The 19136-nt window shown below is 47.2% G+C and overlaps 1 protein-coding gene across 2 annotated transcripts in view; it reads right to left on the bottom strand.

Annotated features, from left to right (window-relative positions):
• Positions 1-19136, bottom strand: part of LOC138291226 (albumin-like) — a 447949-nt gene that overhangs the window by 63571 nt on the left and 365242 nt on the right. For both annotated transcript variants that reach the window (XM_069230303.1, XM_069230304.1), the window contains exon 12: positions 7053-7279. In XM_069230303.1, coding sequence (XP_069086404.1) covers positions 7053-7279 — 227 coding nt within the window. The remainder of the gene's footprint in view (positions 1-7052; positions 7280-19136) is intronic.

The following is a 19136-nucleotide window of genomic DNA, read 5'->3' on the forward strand; positions in this document are numbered from 1 at the left end:
CTGATATGATGGGTGAACTCCAGAGGCACCGTGTATGGCTATTGGGGGACTCTGGTTACCCCAACCTTTCTTGGCTATTGACCCCAGTGAGGAATCCCAGGACCAGGGCAGAGGAACGGTACAATGAGGCACGTTGGCGGACTAGGAGGGTTATCGAACGCACCTTCGGCCTCCTGAAGGCCAGGTTCAGGTGCCTCCATATGACAGGTGGGTCCCTATTCTACTCACCGAAGAAGGTGTGCGACATCATCATCACCTGCTCCATGCTCCATAATTTGGCATTGCGACGCCAGGTGCCTTTTCTGCATGAGGATGATCCAGATGATGGTGTTGTAGCAGCGGTGGAGCCTGTGGAGCCTGTGGACAGTGATGAGGATGAATCTGAGGAAGAAGAAAACGACAACAGGGAGTCAGTCATAGAGCAATATTTCCAGTGAGACACAGGTGAGTACATTTTCAGGTTTAACATGACATTAACTTTCACACGTCTACCTCTATCCTGTACCTACATTTCACTCACTATTTGTTAACTGAGTTGTCCCCTTCCATTTCAGTTTCACAAATGTTGTAACCTACATGTCAACAGCTTGCACCCTTGAAGGGCTTGTGATGAGTGACATTGGTATGTTGGCCTTCCAATGGGTAACCCTTTTTGACAGTGTAATTGACAATACAAAGTTCAAAATCATAGACTGACTCCAGTTTTATCAGTGTTTCAAGGGTGTTTATTTAAGTGCTAAAAAATGAAGGGGGGTTGTGAAATGGGGATGGGTTATGGTGGAAGAATGTCCATGGCAGAGTCCAGTCTATTAGTCTCACAGGTACATTGCACATCTGGCCATTGGAAGTGGAGCTGGGGCAGTTCCAATGTGGACAGGGTAACAAAGTGGGACAGTTGGGGGACAATCAGGGTAGTCTTATTTCCTGGCGGGGTCTTGCCATCTTGCTCTGTCCTGTTCCTTGATCTCAGGGACCGCTTGCGTGGTGGTTGTCCGTCTGCAGGGGGTGGGGTTCTGGTGTGTTGGTCCTGTGGCAGGGCGTCCTGTCCACTAGCGCCGGCGGAGGTGGTGGGCATCTCTTCGTCCTGGCTAGTGTCAGGGGCCCCTTGGAGTGCCACGGTGTCCCTCAAGTTCTTTTGAATGTCCGTCAGCACCCCTATGATGGTGCCCAGGGCGGAGCCCATGGTCCTGAGCTCCTCCCTGAACCCCAAATACTGCTCCTCCTGCAGACGCAGGGTCTCCTGCAACTTGTCCAGGACCGTAGCCATCGTCTCCTGGCAGTGGTGGTATGCTCCCATGATGGAGGAGACGGCGTGGTTGAGAGTAGGTTCCCTTGGCCTGTCCTCCCTCTGTCGCATAGCAGCCCTCCCAGTTCCCCTATGTTCCTGTGCCTCCATCCCCTGGACCTTGTGCCCACTACCACTGCCCCCAGGTCCCTGTTGTTGTTGGGGTGTTGGGTTAGCCTGGGTGCCCTGTAGTGGTGGACACACCGCTAATTGACCTGTCCCGGGAAGGGGGGTATGGGCCTGTTGGGTGGGTGCTGTGCTGGTGTTACCAGAGGGTGGCAGCTCGGTGTTGGGCTGTGGCTCGGCAAGGGGAACCGACTGTCCTGAGGCCCACGATGGTCCGGGCTGGTCATCAAGATCCAGTAGGGCAGAGCTGCTGTCGTCACTGTGGGCCTCTTCTGGGGGTGGAGTGGTGTTGTCTGGACCCTCTGGTGTGGTGACGTTCCTTCGGGTTCCTGCGGGGGTATAAGTACATGATTATTGCATGTGTGTGTTTCATGGTGTGCAATGGTTGGGTGTGCGTGTACACCAGTACTAGCATTCCTGTGTGGGGGCTTGTGTGCTGATGGTTGGTGGGTGTTCTGGGTATGTGCAGTGGGCATGCTTTAGTGATGGGTATCCATGCTTAGTTGTGTCATGCAGGTCTTGGGGTTGGGATGGGTGGTTGGTGTTACGGGTACATTAGTGAGGAGTTAGGGTGTTAGGGGAGGGTGTGAGGGTGGGGGTGTGTGATAGCATGCAGGTAGGGTGGGGGATATGATAGTTAAAATTTTACTTACCAGTGTCCGTTCCTCCAACGACTCCTCCGAGGCCCTCAGAATGCAAGATGGACAGGACTTGCTCCTCCCATGTTGTTAGTTGTGGGGGAGGAGGTGGGGGTCCGCCGCCAGTCCGCTGTACCACGATGTGGTGTCTGGATACCGTTGTGATGCTATTAATGATGTTTGACCAATGACTTTGTGTTTCACCACTGCACATATTAGTTGCTCAATGTTCATCAGTAGCACATTGTGGGCCTGATTTTGACCCTGGCGGACCGCGGAGGCCGTCCGCCAAGGTACCGCCGCTGAATGACCGCACCGCGGTCAAAAGACCGCGGCGGCCATTTAGACATTTCCTCTGGGCCGGCGGGCGCTCTCCAAAAGAGCGCCCGCCGGCCCAGAGGAAATGCCCCTGCAACGAGGACGCCGGCTCAGAATTGAGCCGGCGTAGTTGCAGGGGTGCGACGGGTGCAGTTTGCACCCGTCGCGTATTTCAGTGTCTGCTTAGCAGACACTGAAATACTTTGCGGGGCCCTCTTACGGGGGCCCCTGCCGTGCCCATGCCATTGGCATGGGCACGGCAGGGGCCCCCAGGGGCCCCGCGGCACCCCCTACCGCCATCCTGTTCCTGGCGGGCGAACCGCCAGGAACAGGATGGCGGTAGGGGGTGTCAGAATCCCCCATGGCGGCGCAGCAAGCTGCGCCGCCATGGGGGATTCTAAGGGCAGCGGTAAACCGGCGGGAGACCGCCGGTTTGCCTCTTCTGACCGCGGCTGAACCGCCGCGGTCAGAATGCCCTGCAGGGCACCGCCGGCCTGTCGGCGGTGCTCCCGCCGACCCTGGCCCCGGCGGTCTCAGACCGCCGGGGTCAGATTGACCCCCTGTATGTTTTGTTCAGCCTAGCCGCCTATTGGCTTTGACATGGCATTAGCCATTACTTTCTGTATCCAGTTTAGCCGCCTACTGGCTTTGACATTGCATTAGCCATTACATTCTGTATTCTGCCTATTGGCTTTGACATGATGTATTCAGCTCAGCTGCCTATTGGCTTTGACATGATATTAGACATTGCATTTTGTATTCAGTTCAGCTGCCTATTGGCTTTGACATGACATTAGATATTACATTTGATATTTAGGTTAGCTGCCTATTGCCTTTAACATGAAGTTAGACATTGCAGTTGAGAATCCAAGCTGTATTTTTCCAAGCTGTGTTTTTGCACAAGATGAACCAAGATGTTTTCTTCACACCAGACTAGACCTGATAAGAGAGAGTACATTTGGTGTTTTCCTTTCTGCTCAGGCTTGGGAAGAGGAGAAGTCGAGGAGATCTGGCCAGTCTCCAAAGGCTTGCGTAGTTTTCCCAGGTCTGACAGGAGGGGGCACGCTTTTGTAGGGATGACTCGGGCTTCAGAGATTGAGTTTGGAATCTGCTGGACTTCGGGCTGGAACTTGGTGCCAGTTGCCAGTCTCCCGTGTGGGTAGATTATTTCTTTCTCGCAGTTGACCGGAGTCATCAACTTGCAGACCCCAGAAAGATGAAGCTGTAGATAGGCCTTACACTGTGAAGTATTTGTTTTGCTTTGCATTCAATATCTTATCAATATCTTATATATATATGTATATATAACCTGCTGTGTACATTGCAACTGAGAAGTACTCATTTGAACGTGTGCTTGAAAACTAATAATTCATCCCTCAAGAACTTGTGGGTGGGGAAGAATTAACAACAATAAAGGTCTTCTTTGAACTCAGAAGTGCATTCTTGATATGTTCTGTAAGCTCTGATACGAGATAAGAAGGAAAGCAGAACAACCGTGGAACGCACCTTCCCCCGTAGGTCGTTCCACCTCTTCCTGATGTCCTCCCTATTTCTTGGGTGCTGTCCCACAGCGTTGACCCTGTCCACTATCCTTTGCCATAGCTCCATCTTCCTGGCTATGGATGTGTGCTGTACCTGTGAGCCAAATAGCTGTGGCTCTACCCGTAGGATTTCCTCCACCATGACCCTGAGCTCCTCCTCAGAGAAGCGGGGGTGTCTTTGGCGTGACATGGGGTGGTGTGTGTGAGGTGTGGGGTGGTGTATGTGGTGATGAGTGTGGTGAGTGTAGTGGTATGTGGTGTTTTGTGCGTGGATGTTGTGTGGGTGATTGTGTAGTGTGCCTCTGTGTGATGGGGTTCTCTATTCTGTGCTGTCTCTCTATGGCCTTCTCTCTACTTTTGGGTCGTAGGGGTTTGTGGGTGATGTGGGTGTGTGTTTTATATTGTGTTGGGTGTGTGGGAGTGGTGTGTGTATGTATATCAGGTGTGTGTGTTTGGATTTGTCCAATGTGGCGGTGTTTTGGAGCTGTGTGTGTATTTTGAGCGCGGCGGTGTGTACCGCCAATGGAATACCGCGGTTGAAAGACCGCCGCATGGATTCGTGAGTCGTAATAGCATGGACGTGTTTCTGTTGGCGTGGAGGATTTGTTTCCGCATGTTTATAGCTGACCTTTGATGTGGCGGTATTGTGTGGGTGTCTGAATTTCGGCGGATTCCGTGATGTGTCTCATAATAGCTGTGGCGGTATACCGCCGCGGCGGCGGTGTATTGGCGGTCTTCTGCACGGCGGTAAGCTCCTTTTACCGCCAATGTTGTAATGACCCCCTATAACATCACCAACACCCTAAAACTGCTCACCTCAAATATCAGTTTTTCTAGCAGAGGTTTTAAGCAGAGGATTATCATAGTGCCGTCCAGGCTGTGCTAGAAAAAATGACAAAGTCCTTCGCCATTTTTGCAGCAAAGTCTTTAAGCCCAGGGTTAGCTAGTGCCATCCATGGTGACCTGATAAATGACAAAAGACTTTTATCACTTCAAGCGAAGAATTACAGCTTAGTTTTGGCAAAATACCATCCAAGCCAGCCTGGAATGAATTAAAGCAGTCCCTAACATTTGTTTTGCGCTTACTAGAGCCTGTCAGAGAGACATAGTTTTGTCTAGACACAAAGAAGCACCCATAACATATTAGTTGTTGAGGGCTGTAGAGGGGAGGCCTAGGGCTCCAGTGGCCATTGCTGGCTCCCCTTGCAGGAGCTGGAAACTTACAATATTGCAAGGTACCCCAGTGCCTATCAAGGGCACCCTCAAAGCTTTTATTATTGAGGGCTGACTGGGGGAGCTCCAGGGACCCCAAGGCACCTGCTGGCACACCTTGCTGGAGCCTGTCACTTACATTATTGATGGGTTTCCTGGTGCCCAATTGGGCATCCACAATACCTTTATCATCAGGGGCCACAAAGGGAACCCCAGGGCCCCAATGGCCCTTGCTGGCTCACCAGCAACATACTTGGTGCTGGTGGGAGCTAGCTCCATTGCTTTGTTACCCACCCAGGCAGATGCAGCATTTTTCACTGCTCCCACTGGGACAGGAGCAAAGTTGTGTTCCCAGCCTGGGAGAGTGTGGGCAGGAAATAGATTTCTATTCCTTGCTGGAACTCTTCCAGCAGTATTCTAGTAGATGGAGTCTCCTGGACACTGTGATCGAGCTCCAGGGAGAGTAGCCCTACACACGTCCCACTCCCACAGACAAACACACTGACCCCGTGGAATAGGGTCCCTGGGACCTCTTGATGCTTGGGGACTGAGGCTTTATGCCCCCTTCCCTTTTTTTAAAATTATCAGCCTTGGGGGATGGGAAGTCTGCAGCCTGGGGCTGCATTTCAAGGCCCATGGCACCCATAGCCCTGTTGGTTCCCCATTCAGCACCCATCATGGGTGCCGTTGTGAGCCGCCTTCACTATTTTGCTCCAGGCCGGTTAAAAGCAGCATTTCCTTTGTTTCTGCCAGGTAGAACAATCTAGAATTTTGTTCCTGCCCAGTTGGGATCAGCTTTTATTTCTACTCCTTCCGGGTGGGAGCAATCTACAGTGTCTACAGTGTATATGTCAGTTATATTTCACCTTCATATTGTGAAATATAACTAGGACATACTTTGGCAGGACCTTGTTTCAACACAGTGCTCCAGTAAAATATTGCAAATACCACACCATGATAGAATACAAAAAAATTATCTTAAAAATTTGAGAATTTAAATAAACTTACAGGTAGCTTGTAGTCAGCAGGCTTCCTTCAATGTATGGTTAAATTGGGATTCATATTTTGCTTTCACCCACCGGGATACAGCATGCCCCACACATACAAAATAGATGAATTGGTCATCTCCCTTTTTCCATTGGCTCCCTTCACTTTGAGTGACTGCACAAAGCATGTTCACAAAATACTAAAACACTAAAATAATGCATTTCTCGTCAGTGCCATGGTTGTTCAAAATGTGTTTTTGTTGCATTTTTTTAGCTTTAAGTAGTATTTTGTTTGTCTGCACTTCGGTTGCCCAGTTATATGGTGGTTTGTTTTATTTGTCCTTTTTGAAGTTGTTGCTATAAAGCGTGTAAGGGAGTTTCTAACATTGTGGCTGCCTGCCATTTGACTGTTTGTTTAGGTTGTGGTTTGTTCTTCTCTTCTTCACAAATAATAATAATAACAACAATAATAATAATAATAATAATAATCATAATAATAATCAAATGCCTTGTGCCACTGAATGGAGTGTTATAAAAAACACTAGTATACCTGTCAAATCTGTAAACTTTCTTTAAACGTAAAATGTTTATTGAAAGCATATCCTGACAACTTTTCTATGAGGGCATGTATGTTTTTCGGCACATGCTTGCGACAACAAAATACAAAATGTAACCATCACACCAGGTTGCAAAGGCAAGATTTATTGCCTTTACCAGTGGCTGTTGTACCCTATGATCTCTCTCACTCACACCTACACTGACACTTATCTTTAGCCTACTATACAACTTGTGCCCAACTAGTCACCTGCAACCGCTACATTTTCCACCTCTTCATTTTTGTAAAATAATGAAATCTCCATATGCACCCTAGGCAACGTTTCTAAGCCTCCTCTCCCTTTCAACTCTATCAGTTTATCTTGGGTAACCACGCTAAAATATCGCTTACGTTTGTTTTTTGTTCTTCAGATCTCTTGGGGAAGAAATGACACATGAATCTGCTCTGAGTTTGAAGAGGTCAGGAGAGAATGGCTGGGGAGTGTAGCTGTCATCCATTTCCAGTGCACTGAAGCATTGCCTCCGTTTGGTATAAGAAACGCTGCAGCAGTGAGATACCTTCGCATTCAGAAAAAAGCCTTCTTGCATTTGGCAAATATCTCCAAGTACCATATCAACCTATATAAAGAAAAAAAATGAGAAAAGAGATTTCAGCCTTTTATAATCAGTAGAAAAGCAAAGCAATGATTTACGTCCCTTTTTTGGGCACATTGCGTCACTGGAGCGCCTCCCCAAAACCTTAGTAAGTAACCCGGCAGTGTGTAAAAATGTTTCAAACAAAGCAGCACTCCAATATCGTGCTCCAAAAATGTCATTATTTTGCGATTTATAATAATGGCATGTTAAAACAAAAATAGAAGCTCGTGGGGCATATTTACGAGAGGCTTGCGCTGCCGGAGCATTGACGCTCCGGAGGCACAAGCCTCTCAACCATATCTATGAGGCCACGCAAAGTTACTTTGCGTGGCTTTTTATGGCCTCATACATATGGAGTAAAGCAAAGCAGCACAGGTCACTGCATCACCTTACTATGTGCCAGGACAGTGTGTTCCATGGGCGCTGCATGGGTTTTCCATGCAACACCCATAGATTTTGACGCTGCCAAAAATTACTCATTGGCGTAATCCTAGGACAGCAGCAAACCTTACCCCACCCCTTCGGAGGTGTCACATGGAGAAATATTTGTATTTCTACTCTTTTTTCTTCTTTCCATGTGTGCTGCATTCAGCAGCAAATAGATAAAGAGATAACACCTCTGGGAATTGTTTTTGTGCAGGAAGGTGTCCCTACCTTCTCAAGAAAATCCTGCATGCAACACAGACACCTTGCACCATGGTGCAAGGGTATCTGCATGGTTACTAGACATCAAATTGTGTGCCAGCACGGTGGAAAGGACAGGAATGCAGCGTATTTCAAATTGGTGTAGGGCAGCACAGCAAGAAGACATGTCACATTGTCCTATGCCAGTTGCCCAGAAATATGGGCCCAGGTTTCTACATATTTTTGGCATAAACATAAGTTTCTGCTACTACTTTTCCTGCATTTCATTGCCACCAGCTTCTGGCTAGTGGTGACAGAAAGTTAAATTAGCACACCTGCTGTCAATAATTTCCTGCATAGTTTTGAGTACATTTCTAAATTCTGATGAAACGGAGAGGTAATGCCCTTCAATTAAGTTGTTAATTGTGGCATACCTTCTAAATGAGGACAAGTGAAGTAGATCATTTTCAACTGCCAGCTGAAATATTTAGGGCAAATTAATTAACATTGCTTGGCTCTTAAATTATTTAATGTGGTTTAGCAAAAAATTGATACATGAGAACTGATATCTTTTGATTATGTTTGTTTATTAGTTTTGACAATTTTGCTTATAGATTATACAAGACAGGATAACATTTCGTTGTTGCAAGCGATATTACTACGGATAGTAATAGGTTATCAGATATTCCAACAAATTGCAGTGTTTCATTCCTTATTTGTTTGAAGAGTCTATACATATACAAACATCTAGTTTTTCTATTTATATAACTGTTAACTGTAACAGACTCCAAACCAAGATATAACAAAATCAATAAAAATAAAAACCATGCTAGCGCATAATTGTGTGCCGCTCTGTGAGATATAGTATATGCAATACAGTGTGGGTTACAATTAACCAAGAAATGGATGGGGTTGGCAACATAAACAATCAATGCTGACATCCGGGTAAATATGGAGGTTGTGGATTAAGCATGTGTGTGTTGGTACTAAACGCCTGATTCATGGTGGGTGCAGATCGTTTTTAGCCTCTACTTTTAGAACTAATAGGTCCCAGTATTCCAGGCTTGTGGTAAGTATTCCCTTATCTCGAAGCCATCGGAGATGATAGGCTTCGGCTTTGGACCACAGCAATAAATCTTTTAACCATTGCATATGAGTGGGGGAGGCGGTGATTTCCGTGACATGGCTATCCTGCGTTTGAAAAGTACGAATGCTAGGTCAACAAACCTATGGAGATATTTATCTTTTTTCCATTTCATGCGAATACTGAACAGCAAGAGGTCAGTGTCACGGGTAGGGGGTGATCAGTCAATTCCGAGATCACCTCGGTAATTTTGTGCCAAGTAATCTGCAGAGTTGGGCAGTCCCATACCATATGATAAAATCCAGCTGAGGAGGAAGCACAACGTGGGCAAACCGGTTGATATGTAGGATACATCCGATGTAGGCGTTGTGGGTCCAAATATGCATGATGTATATAATTGAAATGGGTAAACCTAAATCGAGCATTACGGGAAATCTCTCCTATGGAGTGTAGCGCTAGGTTCCATTCTATTGCAGTCAGTGGTTGCGGCAATAACGTATTCCATTTTTCGTGTGCTGATTGTAAAAGGGTAATGGTGGGCACGCACAATGCTATACACAGGGTGGTAATAATGCGTTTAGTGGACGTGGCAGATAATATGGCATGTAATGCAGGAGACGTTGACGGTTCAGTAGTCACTGTGCCCCAGAGATGGAGCATGCACTGTATCAGGATATAGTAAGTGATAAATTGTCCCGATGTGATGTCATACGTGGTAATCATGTCCGTGAAGGATCTAAGCTTGCCCTCCGAGAAGAGATGGCCCACTCGGGTGGCCCCTTTTTCTGTACAGTAATTCCGGTCATGGGCTTGTGTATTCCTTTGATTCCGGGGATGTCCCATATGGGTATCTCTGGTGAATAAGCAATGTAAGGTCCTTTAGAATGTAGATAGCGGCGCCAACATGTGTGTGCTATTTTTAGTAGTGGAGTGGTAGTAGGACCGACTATTAGTGATTTTAACCAGGTGTATAGTGCCACGTTTCTCAGATGGGCCTGTATGTCTCTTGTTTCCGGGTGTAGCAGGGAGGTTAGCCATGAGCTCGGCCATTGCATTTGCGCCAATGCATAATATGACTCAAAATGTGGAACACCTAAACCACCTGCAGAGGTCTTTGTAGTTTAGAGAGAGCTACTCAGCGACGCTTGCATCCCCAAATTCGGTCCAAAAGCAAGCTATTCAACGTGTTGAAAAAAATACATGGTATCAGGTAGTGCTGAAAATCAATACAACAGCCGAGGGAGAATTAGCATTTTAGATATTGCCACTCTGCCCAGCGGCAATAATGGTAGCGAACGCCAAAAGGTGAGGGACGAGCATATATTCGTTAATGTTCTGTTTAAGTTGCCATCCAATAGATTTTCGGGTGTATGATATATATTGACTCCTAGATATTTAAAGGTATCATATTGCCATTGCAAGCGCAAAGTATATCCAGTAAGCCTGTCGGTTGGGGGGCACAATGTCAGCGGGAACACGCATGATTTAGGCCAATTGACCTGGAGACCCGAGGCTGTCCCAAAGCTTGTTAGCAGTTGTTCTAGTTCACGTAGTGTGGTGCGTACATCCCTTACATATACAAGAGCATCGTCCGCATAGAGGGACACCACATGGAATCGTTATGAGTCCCATATTCCCCAGGCTTGGGCCCGAGTGAGCAAATAGCATGCCAAGGGTTCAATGGCCAAGGCAAATAGGAGCGGTGACAATGAGCAGCCTTGTCTTGTGCCTCGCTGAATATTAAAGCAGTGCGATATAACCCAACCTGTCTTCACTCTGGCCAATGGTTCCCCATACAACGTCACGACCCAGCGTACAAGATGTGGGCCAAATCCCATTTTGTCTAGACATGCAAAGAGGTAATCCCAACCCAGGGTGTTAAAGGCCTTCTCTAATGTCTAGAGAGATTGCCACCCGATTTATGTCGCCAACTGTGGTATTGTGGATCAAATGTAAGAGGCATCTAATATTAAGAAATGTGGTGCGACCAGGTATAAAACCTAACTGGTCATGGGGTACTAATGTGTGCATTACAGGCAAAAAACGGTTGGCTAATATCTTTCCCAGGATTATACAGTCTAAATTAAGTAAAGACAAAGGGTGATAGGACCGTACATCCGTTGGGTCACAGCCCGGTTTAGGCAACACCACAATTAGGGCTTCCCGCAAGGAATGTGGTAAGGAACCTCTTTCAAATGCTTCCTGATAGACCTCCAGCAGCCGAGGGAGGAGGGTGGTAGGATGTGTGGCATAGTATTCAATGGGCAAGCCATCTATGCCTGGTGTTTTGTTGCGGGCAATTTACATAATGGCTGTTTTGATCTCCTCTAATTGTACTGGTTCCTCTATTCTAGTGCGCTGCGGGTCCATTAGCCTAGGAAGGGATACCTCCCCTAAAAAACTACGCACGACCTCCACACTCAGGTCAGACGGTTTTTCATATAATTGTTGGTAATAGTTGCGAAAAGTAGCATTAATAGACAATTGTGAGGTGGCCATTGTGCCATCCGGCGTCTTTATGGACATAGCCGGTATGTCATGGTGTACCCCTTGGAGAAGCCAGGCCAACACTTTGCCCGAGCGGTTTCCCTGGGCATGTTGCAGAGCCGCTCGTGTACGATAGTCGTGGTGGCTTAAAGTGGATTCCGCTTTGTGTCTACGAGTTCGGAGCTGGCGTAGGTATGACGGTGAAACAGTGCGCATTGCGTCACTTCCGCCTGTCGCAAGTCCCACTCTATCTCAGAGAGATCACATAGTAGTTGCCGCCTAACTCCCCAGGTCAAAGACATGCAGTGTCCTCTGATTATTACTTTGTGAGTTTCCCCACTCTATCGCCCGGGAGGAGGTAGCACCCGCATTGGTTAGAAAATATTGTCGGATAGTTTGTAATAGTGACTCACAAAACGGGGGATCTAATAAAGCCTCAGTTTGCAGGTGCCAGGTAGGTATGGAAGTGTGTGGTAAACCCCAGGTTAGTATCGCTGTCAGTGGATTATGATCTGAATGTGTCTTGACTAAGTATTCTGAGCGATCTAAGAGGGGTCCATTGTTAGTAGAGCTAAATAGGAAATCTATCCTAGTGTGAAGGTCATGCACCGGGGAGTAGAATGAGTATTCACGGTCGTGTGGGTGACCTATGCACCATATGTCCCCGAGTCTCATATATGTGCTCCAGGACTGAAAGTGGTGGGCGTTACGAGTACTATTTGCTGCTGATAGCGGGGGATGGGAGCGATCCAATTGGGGATCCATAATGCAATGAAAGTCTCCACCCCAGATCGTCGGAACAAGTGGATCCTGGAACAACTCTGGTGTGAGGGAATCTAAAAACTGTGTTAGATTTGTATTAGGAGCATAGACACCCACCAAGTTAATGGGCATGCCATCTAGGTTGCCTTCCAGTATGACATATCTGCCGTCCACATCTATGGTCTGTGATGTAAGGGCAAAGGGAGTTCCATGGACCTCCCAGATTAAGACACCCTTAGCATATGCAGATGTGACAGTACCATATGTTTGCCCCCGCCACCTGGATCGCAACTTGTTTAGTTCCACAATCGTAAGATGCGTCTGCTGAAGCATTGCAATATTTACTGCATGTCATTTGAGATATTTGTATTCTATAGCGCTTGGTATAAGTCGCCATACCCTGGACATTCCAGGTTAAGAATCTATATTGTGGCACATGGGACTTCGACAATATCTTAGACATCATTTCTAAGGCACTGCACATTAAATAACAGGTAACTGAGACTCACTATGCATATATATCGAACCACTCTTGTAATCATCTGCATTATTGTGTACACGTGTTTTGAACAGCGGTGCTGCTCAAAGCACTGACGTGTTAAGCATGGTAAAACATAAACATGAAAAATAAGGAATAACCCCAACAATAAGAACAATCCCCCCAGGGCCGCAGCCATACAGTATACCGCCCAATACGCACAAACAGGCATCAAGTACCAGTTACTATGATGTCTCGATGAACAACGTGTCCAAAGGTACATCTTTTGGGGGTGGTGACGGTGTATTTGTGAAAATGCCCCGCTTTGGGGCCCGTTTGGGATAATAAGAAAGTATATTGAGGTGGTGATTGTCCGCAGATAGTTTGCAGCATTGGCAAGGAAGGAGACAGAAGACGTTAGATTGTAGCGCCAAAGTTATTACTGGTTTGCAGTCAAATAAGATCATCCACTGATCCAGGCGTGACATGAGGTGTCCTATTGCTGCCTGTCTAGGAGACTTAAGAGCCAGTATCCGATCCCGATGGTAGTGCGTGTTCAGAGCGAAGAGCTCAATAGGAATTGGTCTGACATTTAGTTACTGTTTCAACTGCTCGGACTCGTTCCGCCGCTGCCTGTGTGCGGTCTGGTCGGGAGTTGGGTGGGTTCCTGCGACGTCTTCTTGGTTTAGGGGTGGTCCACGTGTCCGTCTCTTTCTCTTCTCCCTCTGTTGTCACCAGGCTGTTGGCATGTAGCCAGTTCCATACATCTTCTGGAGATTGAAAAACATGCGTTTTCTCTTGATCCATGACTTTAAGTTTCGCTGGAAATAGAAGAGCATATTTGATTTGCAAGGTGCAAAGCCGTTGCTTAACCGGCATAAAGGATCCCCTTTTACTTTGCACCTCCATTGTGTAATCTGGGCATTCAGATATCAATGCTCCTTCAAAGTGCCAAGGTCCTTTGGTACGAAACAAGTGAAGTATTGTATCTCGGTCGCGGAAGTTTAACAGGCGAGCTATGAGTGGACGCGGTGGAGCTCCCGCTTTGGGAGGGCGACCCGGTATACGGTGAGCTCTTTCTATGGAAAACAAAGAGGGTAAGCTGTCCTGAAACACCGTCGAGTGAAGCCAGTTTTCCAAGAACAGCTCGACACTGGGGAGTTCAGAACGCTCAGGGAAACCAATGAAGCGGATGTTATTGCGACGTGAGCGGCCCTCCGCATCTTCAGCCCTGTGGTGAAGGGCATTCAGTTCTTCCTGCATGGCTGTTATTTGCATTTGCATGGATTAGAAAGTCAGCGATACAGTTTGTGTGATGACCTCTGCCTGGGTGACCCTCTTCACAAGTTTACGATTGTCCACTCTCAGCAAGTTCACTTCCAAAGAGACCGAGTCTATCTTAGCTTCCAGTGAGGTTTTAGTATCCTGTATGGCATGTAAAATTGTTTCAAGTTTCTCAGAATGACCATTGAGTGTGGCTTCCAGATGCCGAAATTGTGCAGTTTGTGATGAGGGGTCCGTGATGTCAATCTTGGCTGTGTGCAAGTTGTCTCCCGGTGTTCTTGCAGGCCGTGGTTTCCCCATGGTTTGCAAGGGAGAAATCTATAGCAGCAAACAGATCCTCTCTGCATTGAGTCGCTATGAGTGGCGACCCAGCAATGGTTCTAGCACGGACAGGGATCTGCAGTTACCAGATGGCAGTCACCCAACCAGCGGTGCTATACAATCCCTAGTATCAATGCGCTGTGTAGTCAGTGTGCGCTACTAAGGGCGCAAGCCTGTAGTCTATGTGATCCGGTATACCAACGTGCAGGAAGGCCCAAGGGGAAGAAGGCCATTCACTGGGGTCCAGCCCAAGGTCTTTCATACAATGCGCCCAGTAGTCGTAGTGTAGCCGCACATGCTCCGATAATCCTATAGGTAGGCGCTTAGACGCTCTGTACTAGGAATGCCAAGTCTGAGTTTGCTACTTTATGACAATGTTTTTTTTTAAATCGGTGGCTCTGGCCCATGTGTGCCCGCGTGTACCTCTCCCCCAGGGCCCACGCTTTGTTGCGGCGTTCGTCTCAGCAAGACAGAGTGCATGCGTGCACCTGGTGTTACGGTCTTGTGCTTCTGTGCCAGTGATAGCATGCACCCCTTCTTCCCTTCTGCAGTAATTCACTCACTGCGTTAACGAGCTACAGGATGAGAGCAGCCCTTCGAGCACCGCCTTGCCGCATCCGTCCCCGTCGGTGCGAGGGCCTCCTCTGTCAAGCGCAGCGCCGGTAAGTTCCGCACAGCGCGACTGCCATTGCGGGGCCACTCCGTTGGTCTCGGCAGGCAGGCCAGGCAGCAGGCACGCTGTCTACGATCTATCGGCGGGCCCGGCTCGCCGGGTTAGGTGTTAGGTTGCGCCACAGGCCTGAGCCGCCTTCTTCCCTTCTGCTGCAGCCTCTTTTATTGCGGGCCGATCGGGGTCTGCCACGTCAACATCCACCTCTCTATTACAGTCCAGGGGTCCAGCGTGCGAGGGTTAGGCTTATATGTTGCAACACTATCAGGGTGACCCTGCGGCATTGATTAGGCAGGATAATATTCGGGCCCTGTGCGGAGCTCGCTAAAGAGCATCCGATGCGGTCGCCATCTTGGACACGCCCCCATGAAAACTGATATCTAATAGAGAATATTTGTAGTATATAATTTATCGTCAAAATATGCTTTCATTATACTTTAAGGCAATTTATGAAACACCACATTAGACTGGGTCCATCTAGCTGGTGTTTTACAAAACATTCATTGCAAAACAGCAATCATTGGTATTTGAGTTGGTTTGTAAGGAAAAGTAACGCAAATCAGAGCAAAACACTGCTTTGTGTTACTTAGCAAAAAGGGGGCATTATACGGGTGGTACATGGATGTTTCCATGCAACCATCCATGCCTTTTTAAGCAAAACCCTATCAACAAACAACACTAGCCAGGGTTTAGCACCAAAAGATAACGCCATTTGAAAGGAGATGTTAAAAGAGAGATGTTTTCATTTCTCCTTTCTTTTCTGACTTTGCATGCATGCTGCACTGTGCAGCACGCATACAAAGTAGGAAAAGTGTTAAAATGTGTCTATGCATAGTATTTTGTACTGGAAGGTTACCCTTCCAGTACAAAACCCATGTGATACTCACACTCACATACCCTTGCACTATGGAAGAAAGGTGTGCGTGTAGCGCTTGGCAGCAGAAATCAGTGCTGTGCAAGGGAGAGGGAAAGAGAGAGCATTTCTCTGTAGATATGACCCTCTCCTGCTCTTTTCTGTCACGCAACGCAGCACAGCATTTTTTACTGCTGAACTGTGTTGCCTGACAGATGTGTGAATATCAGCCCAGGTTTGATCTTTCAAGGAGGTATCGGGATAGGATAATTTTTGTAAATACCGAAAGAAGTAAGATTACATAAACATGTACATTTACCTTTGTGAATCAGAAACCTGGCTTTGCTGGCCACTCTAGCCAGTTAAGAAAAAAACACAGGTATTTTATTAAAACGTTCATAAAAGTCGAGGACCAGCGAGGGTGCCCATTTTAGTCACTTATTGACATCTATTGACAATACAGTTCCCAGGTGCAAGATTAGAGGGTGAAAAGCCATAGGGGTAATTTCAAAATATTGTTAATAAAGAGAGTTCTGCAGGTAGAAATGTGGTTCACAGAGATATATAGTATAGCTTGTGTATAATTTGTGGTCATAGAGTAGCTTAAGAATGTCTACCCCTGTCTGTCCTTTCCTTTTTGCTTACTAATACTAATGGAATGTGAATGCATGCATATCCTAAGTTTGAGTATCAGTATCCACCATTTTATTCATAAGGTTTAGGGATACCTCCCCTAAAAAACTACGCACGACCTCCACACTCAGGTCAGACGGTTTTTCATATAATTGTTGGTAATAGTTGCGAAAAGTAGCATTAATAGACAATTGTGAGGTGGCCATTGTGCCATCCGGCGTCTTTATGGACATAGCCGGTATGTCATGGTGTACCCCTTGGAGAAGCCAGGCCAACACTTTGCCCGAGCGGTTTCCCTGGGCATGTTGCAGAGCCGCTCGTGTACGATAGTCGTGGTGGCTTAAGGTGGATTCCGCTTTGTGTCTACGAGTTCGGAGCTGGCGTAGGTATGACGGTGAAACAGTGCGCATTGCGTCATGCAATTCTGCCTGTCGCAAGTCCCACTCTATCTCAGAGAGATCACATAGTAGTTGCCGACTAACTCCCCAGGTCAAAGACATGCAGTGTCCTCTGATTATTACTTTGTGAGTTTCCCACTCTATCGCCCGGGAGGGGGTAGCACCCGCATTGGTTAGAAAATATTGTCGGATAGTTTGTAATAGTGACTCACAAAACGGGGGATCTAATAAAGCCTCAGTTTGCAGGTGCCAGGTAGGTATGGAAGTGTGTGGTAAACCCCAGGTTAGTATCGCTGTCAGTGGATTATGATCTGAATGTGTCTTGACTAAGTATTCTGAGCGATCTAAGAGGGGTCCATTGTTAGTAGAGCTAAATAGGAAATCTATCCTAGTGTGAAGGTCATGCACCGGGGAGTAGAATGAGTATTCACGGTCGTGTGGGTGACCTATGCGCCATATGTCCCCGAGTCTCATATATGTGCTCCAGGACTGAAAGTGGTGGGCGTTACGAGTACTATTTGCTGCTGATAGCCGGGGATGGGAGCGATCCAATTGGGGATCCATAATGCAATGAAAGTCTCCACCCCAGATCGTCGGAACAAGTGGATCCTGGAACAACTCTGGTGTGAGGGAATCTAAAAACTGTGTTAGATTTGTATTAGGAGCATAGACACCCACCAAGTTAATGGGCATGCCATCTAGGTTGCCTTCCAGTATGACATATCTGCCATCCACATCTATGGTCTGTGATGTAAGGGCAAAGGGAGTTCCATGGACCTCCCAGATTAAGACACCCTTAGCCTATGCAGATGTGACAGTACCATATGTTTGCCCCCGCCACCTGGATCGCAACTTGTTTAGTTCCACAATCGTATGATGCTTCTGCTGAAGCATTGCAATATTTACTGCATGTCATTTGAGATATTTGTATTCTATAGCGCTTGGTATAAGTCACCATACCCTGGACATTCCAGGTTAAGAATCTATATTGTGGCACATGGGACTTCGACAATATGTTAGACATCATTTCTAAGGCACTGCACATTAAATAACAGGTAACTGAGACTCACTATGCATATATATCGAACCACTCTTGTAATCATCTGCATTATTGTGTACACGTGTTTTGAACAGCGGTGCTGCTCAAAGCACTGACGTGTTAAGCATGGTAAAACATAAACATGAAAAATAAGGAATAACCCCAACAATAAGAACAGTCCCCCCAGGGCCGCAGCCATACAGTATACCGCCCAATACGCACAAACAGGCATCAAGTACCAGTTACTATGATGTCTCGATGAACAACGTGTCCAAAGGTACATCTTTTGGGGGTGGTGACAGTGTATTTGTGAAAATGCCCCGCTTTGGGGCCCGTTTGGGATAATAAGAAAGTATATTGAGGTGGTGATTGTCCGCAGATAGTTTGCAGCATTGGCAAGGAAGGAGACAGAAGACGTTAGATTGTAGCGCCAAAGTTATTACTGGTTTGCAGTCAAATAAGATCATCCACTGATCCAGGCGTGACATGAGGTGTCCTATTGCTGCCTGTCTAGGAGACTTAAGAGCCAGTATCCGATCCTGATGGTAGTGCGCGTTCAGAGCGAAGAGATCAATAGGAATTGGTCTGACATTTAGTTACTGTTTCAACTGCTCGGACTCGTTCCGCCGCTGCCTGTGTGCGGTCTGGTCGGGAGTTGGGTGGGTTCCTGGGACGTCTTCTTGGTTAGGGGTGGTCCACGTGTCCGTCTCTTTCTCTTCTCCCTCTGTTGTCACCAGGCTGTTGGCATGTAGCCAGTTCCATACATCTTCTGGAGATTGAAAAACATGCGTTTTCTCTTGATCCATGACTTTAAGTTTCGCTGGAAATAGAAGAGCATATTTGATTTGCAAGGTGCAAAGCCGTTGCTTAACCGGCATAAAGGATCCCCTTTTACTTTGCACCTCCATTGTGTAATCTGGGCATTCAGATATCAATGCTCCTTCAAAGTGCCAAGGTCCTTTGGTACGAAACAAGTGAAGTATTGTATCTCGGTCGCGGAAGTTTAACAGGCGAGCTATGAGTGGACGCGGTGGAGCTCCCGCTTTGGGAGGGCGACCCGGTATACGGTGAGCTCTTTCTATGGAAAACAAAGAGGGTAAGCTGTCCTGAAACACCGTCGAGTGAAGCCAGTTTTCCAAGAACAGCTCGACACTGGGGAGTTCAGAACGCTCAGGGAAACCAATGAAGCGGATGTTATTGCGACGT

The sequence above is a fragment of the Pleurodeles waltl genome, chromosome 1_1 (genome assembly GCF_031143425.1).
Source record: "Pleurodeles waltl isolate 20211129_DDA chromosome 1_1, aPleWal1.hap1.20221129, whole genome shotgun sequence".
Taxonomy (NCBI): domain Eukaryota; kingdom Metazoa; phylum Chordata; class Amphibia; order Caudata; family Salamandridae; genus Pleurodeles; species Pleurodeles waltl.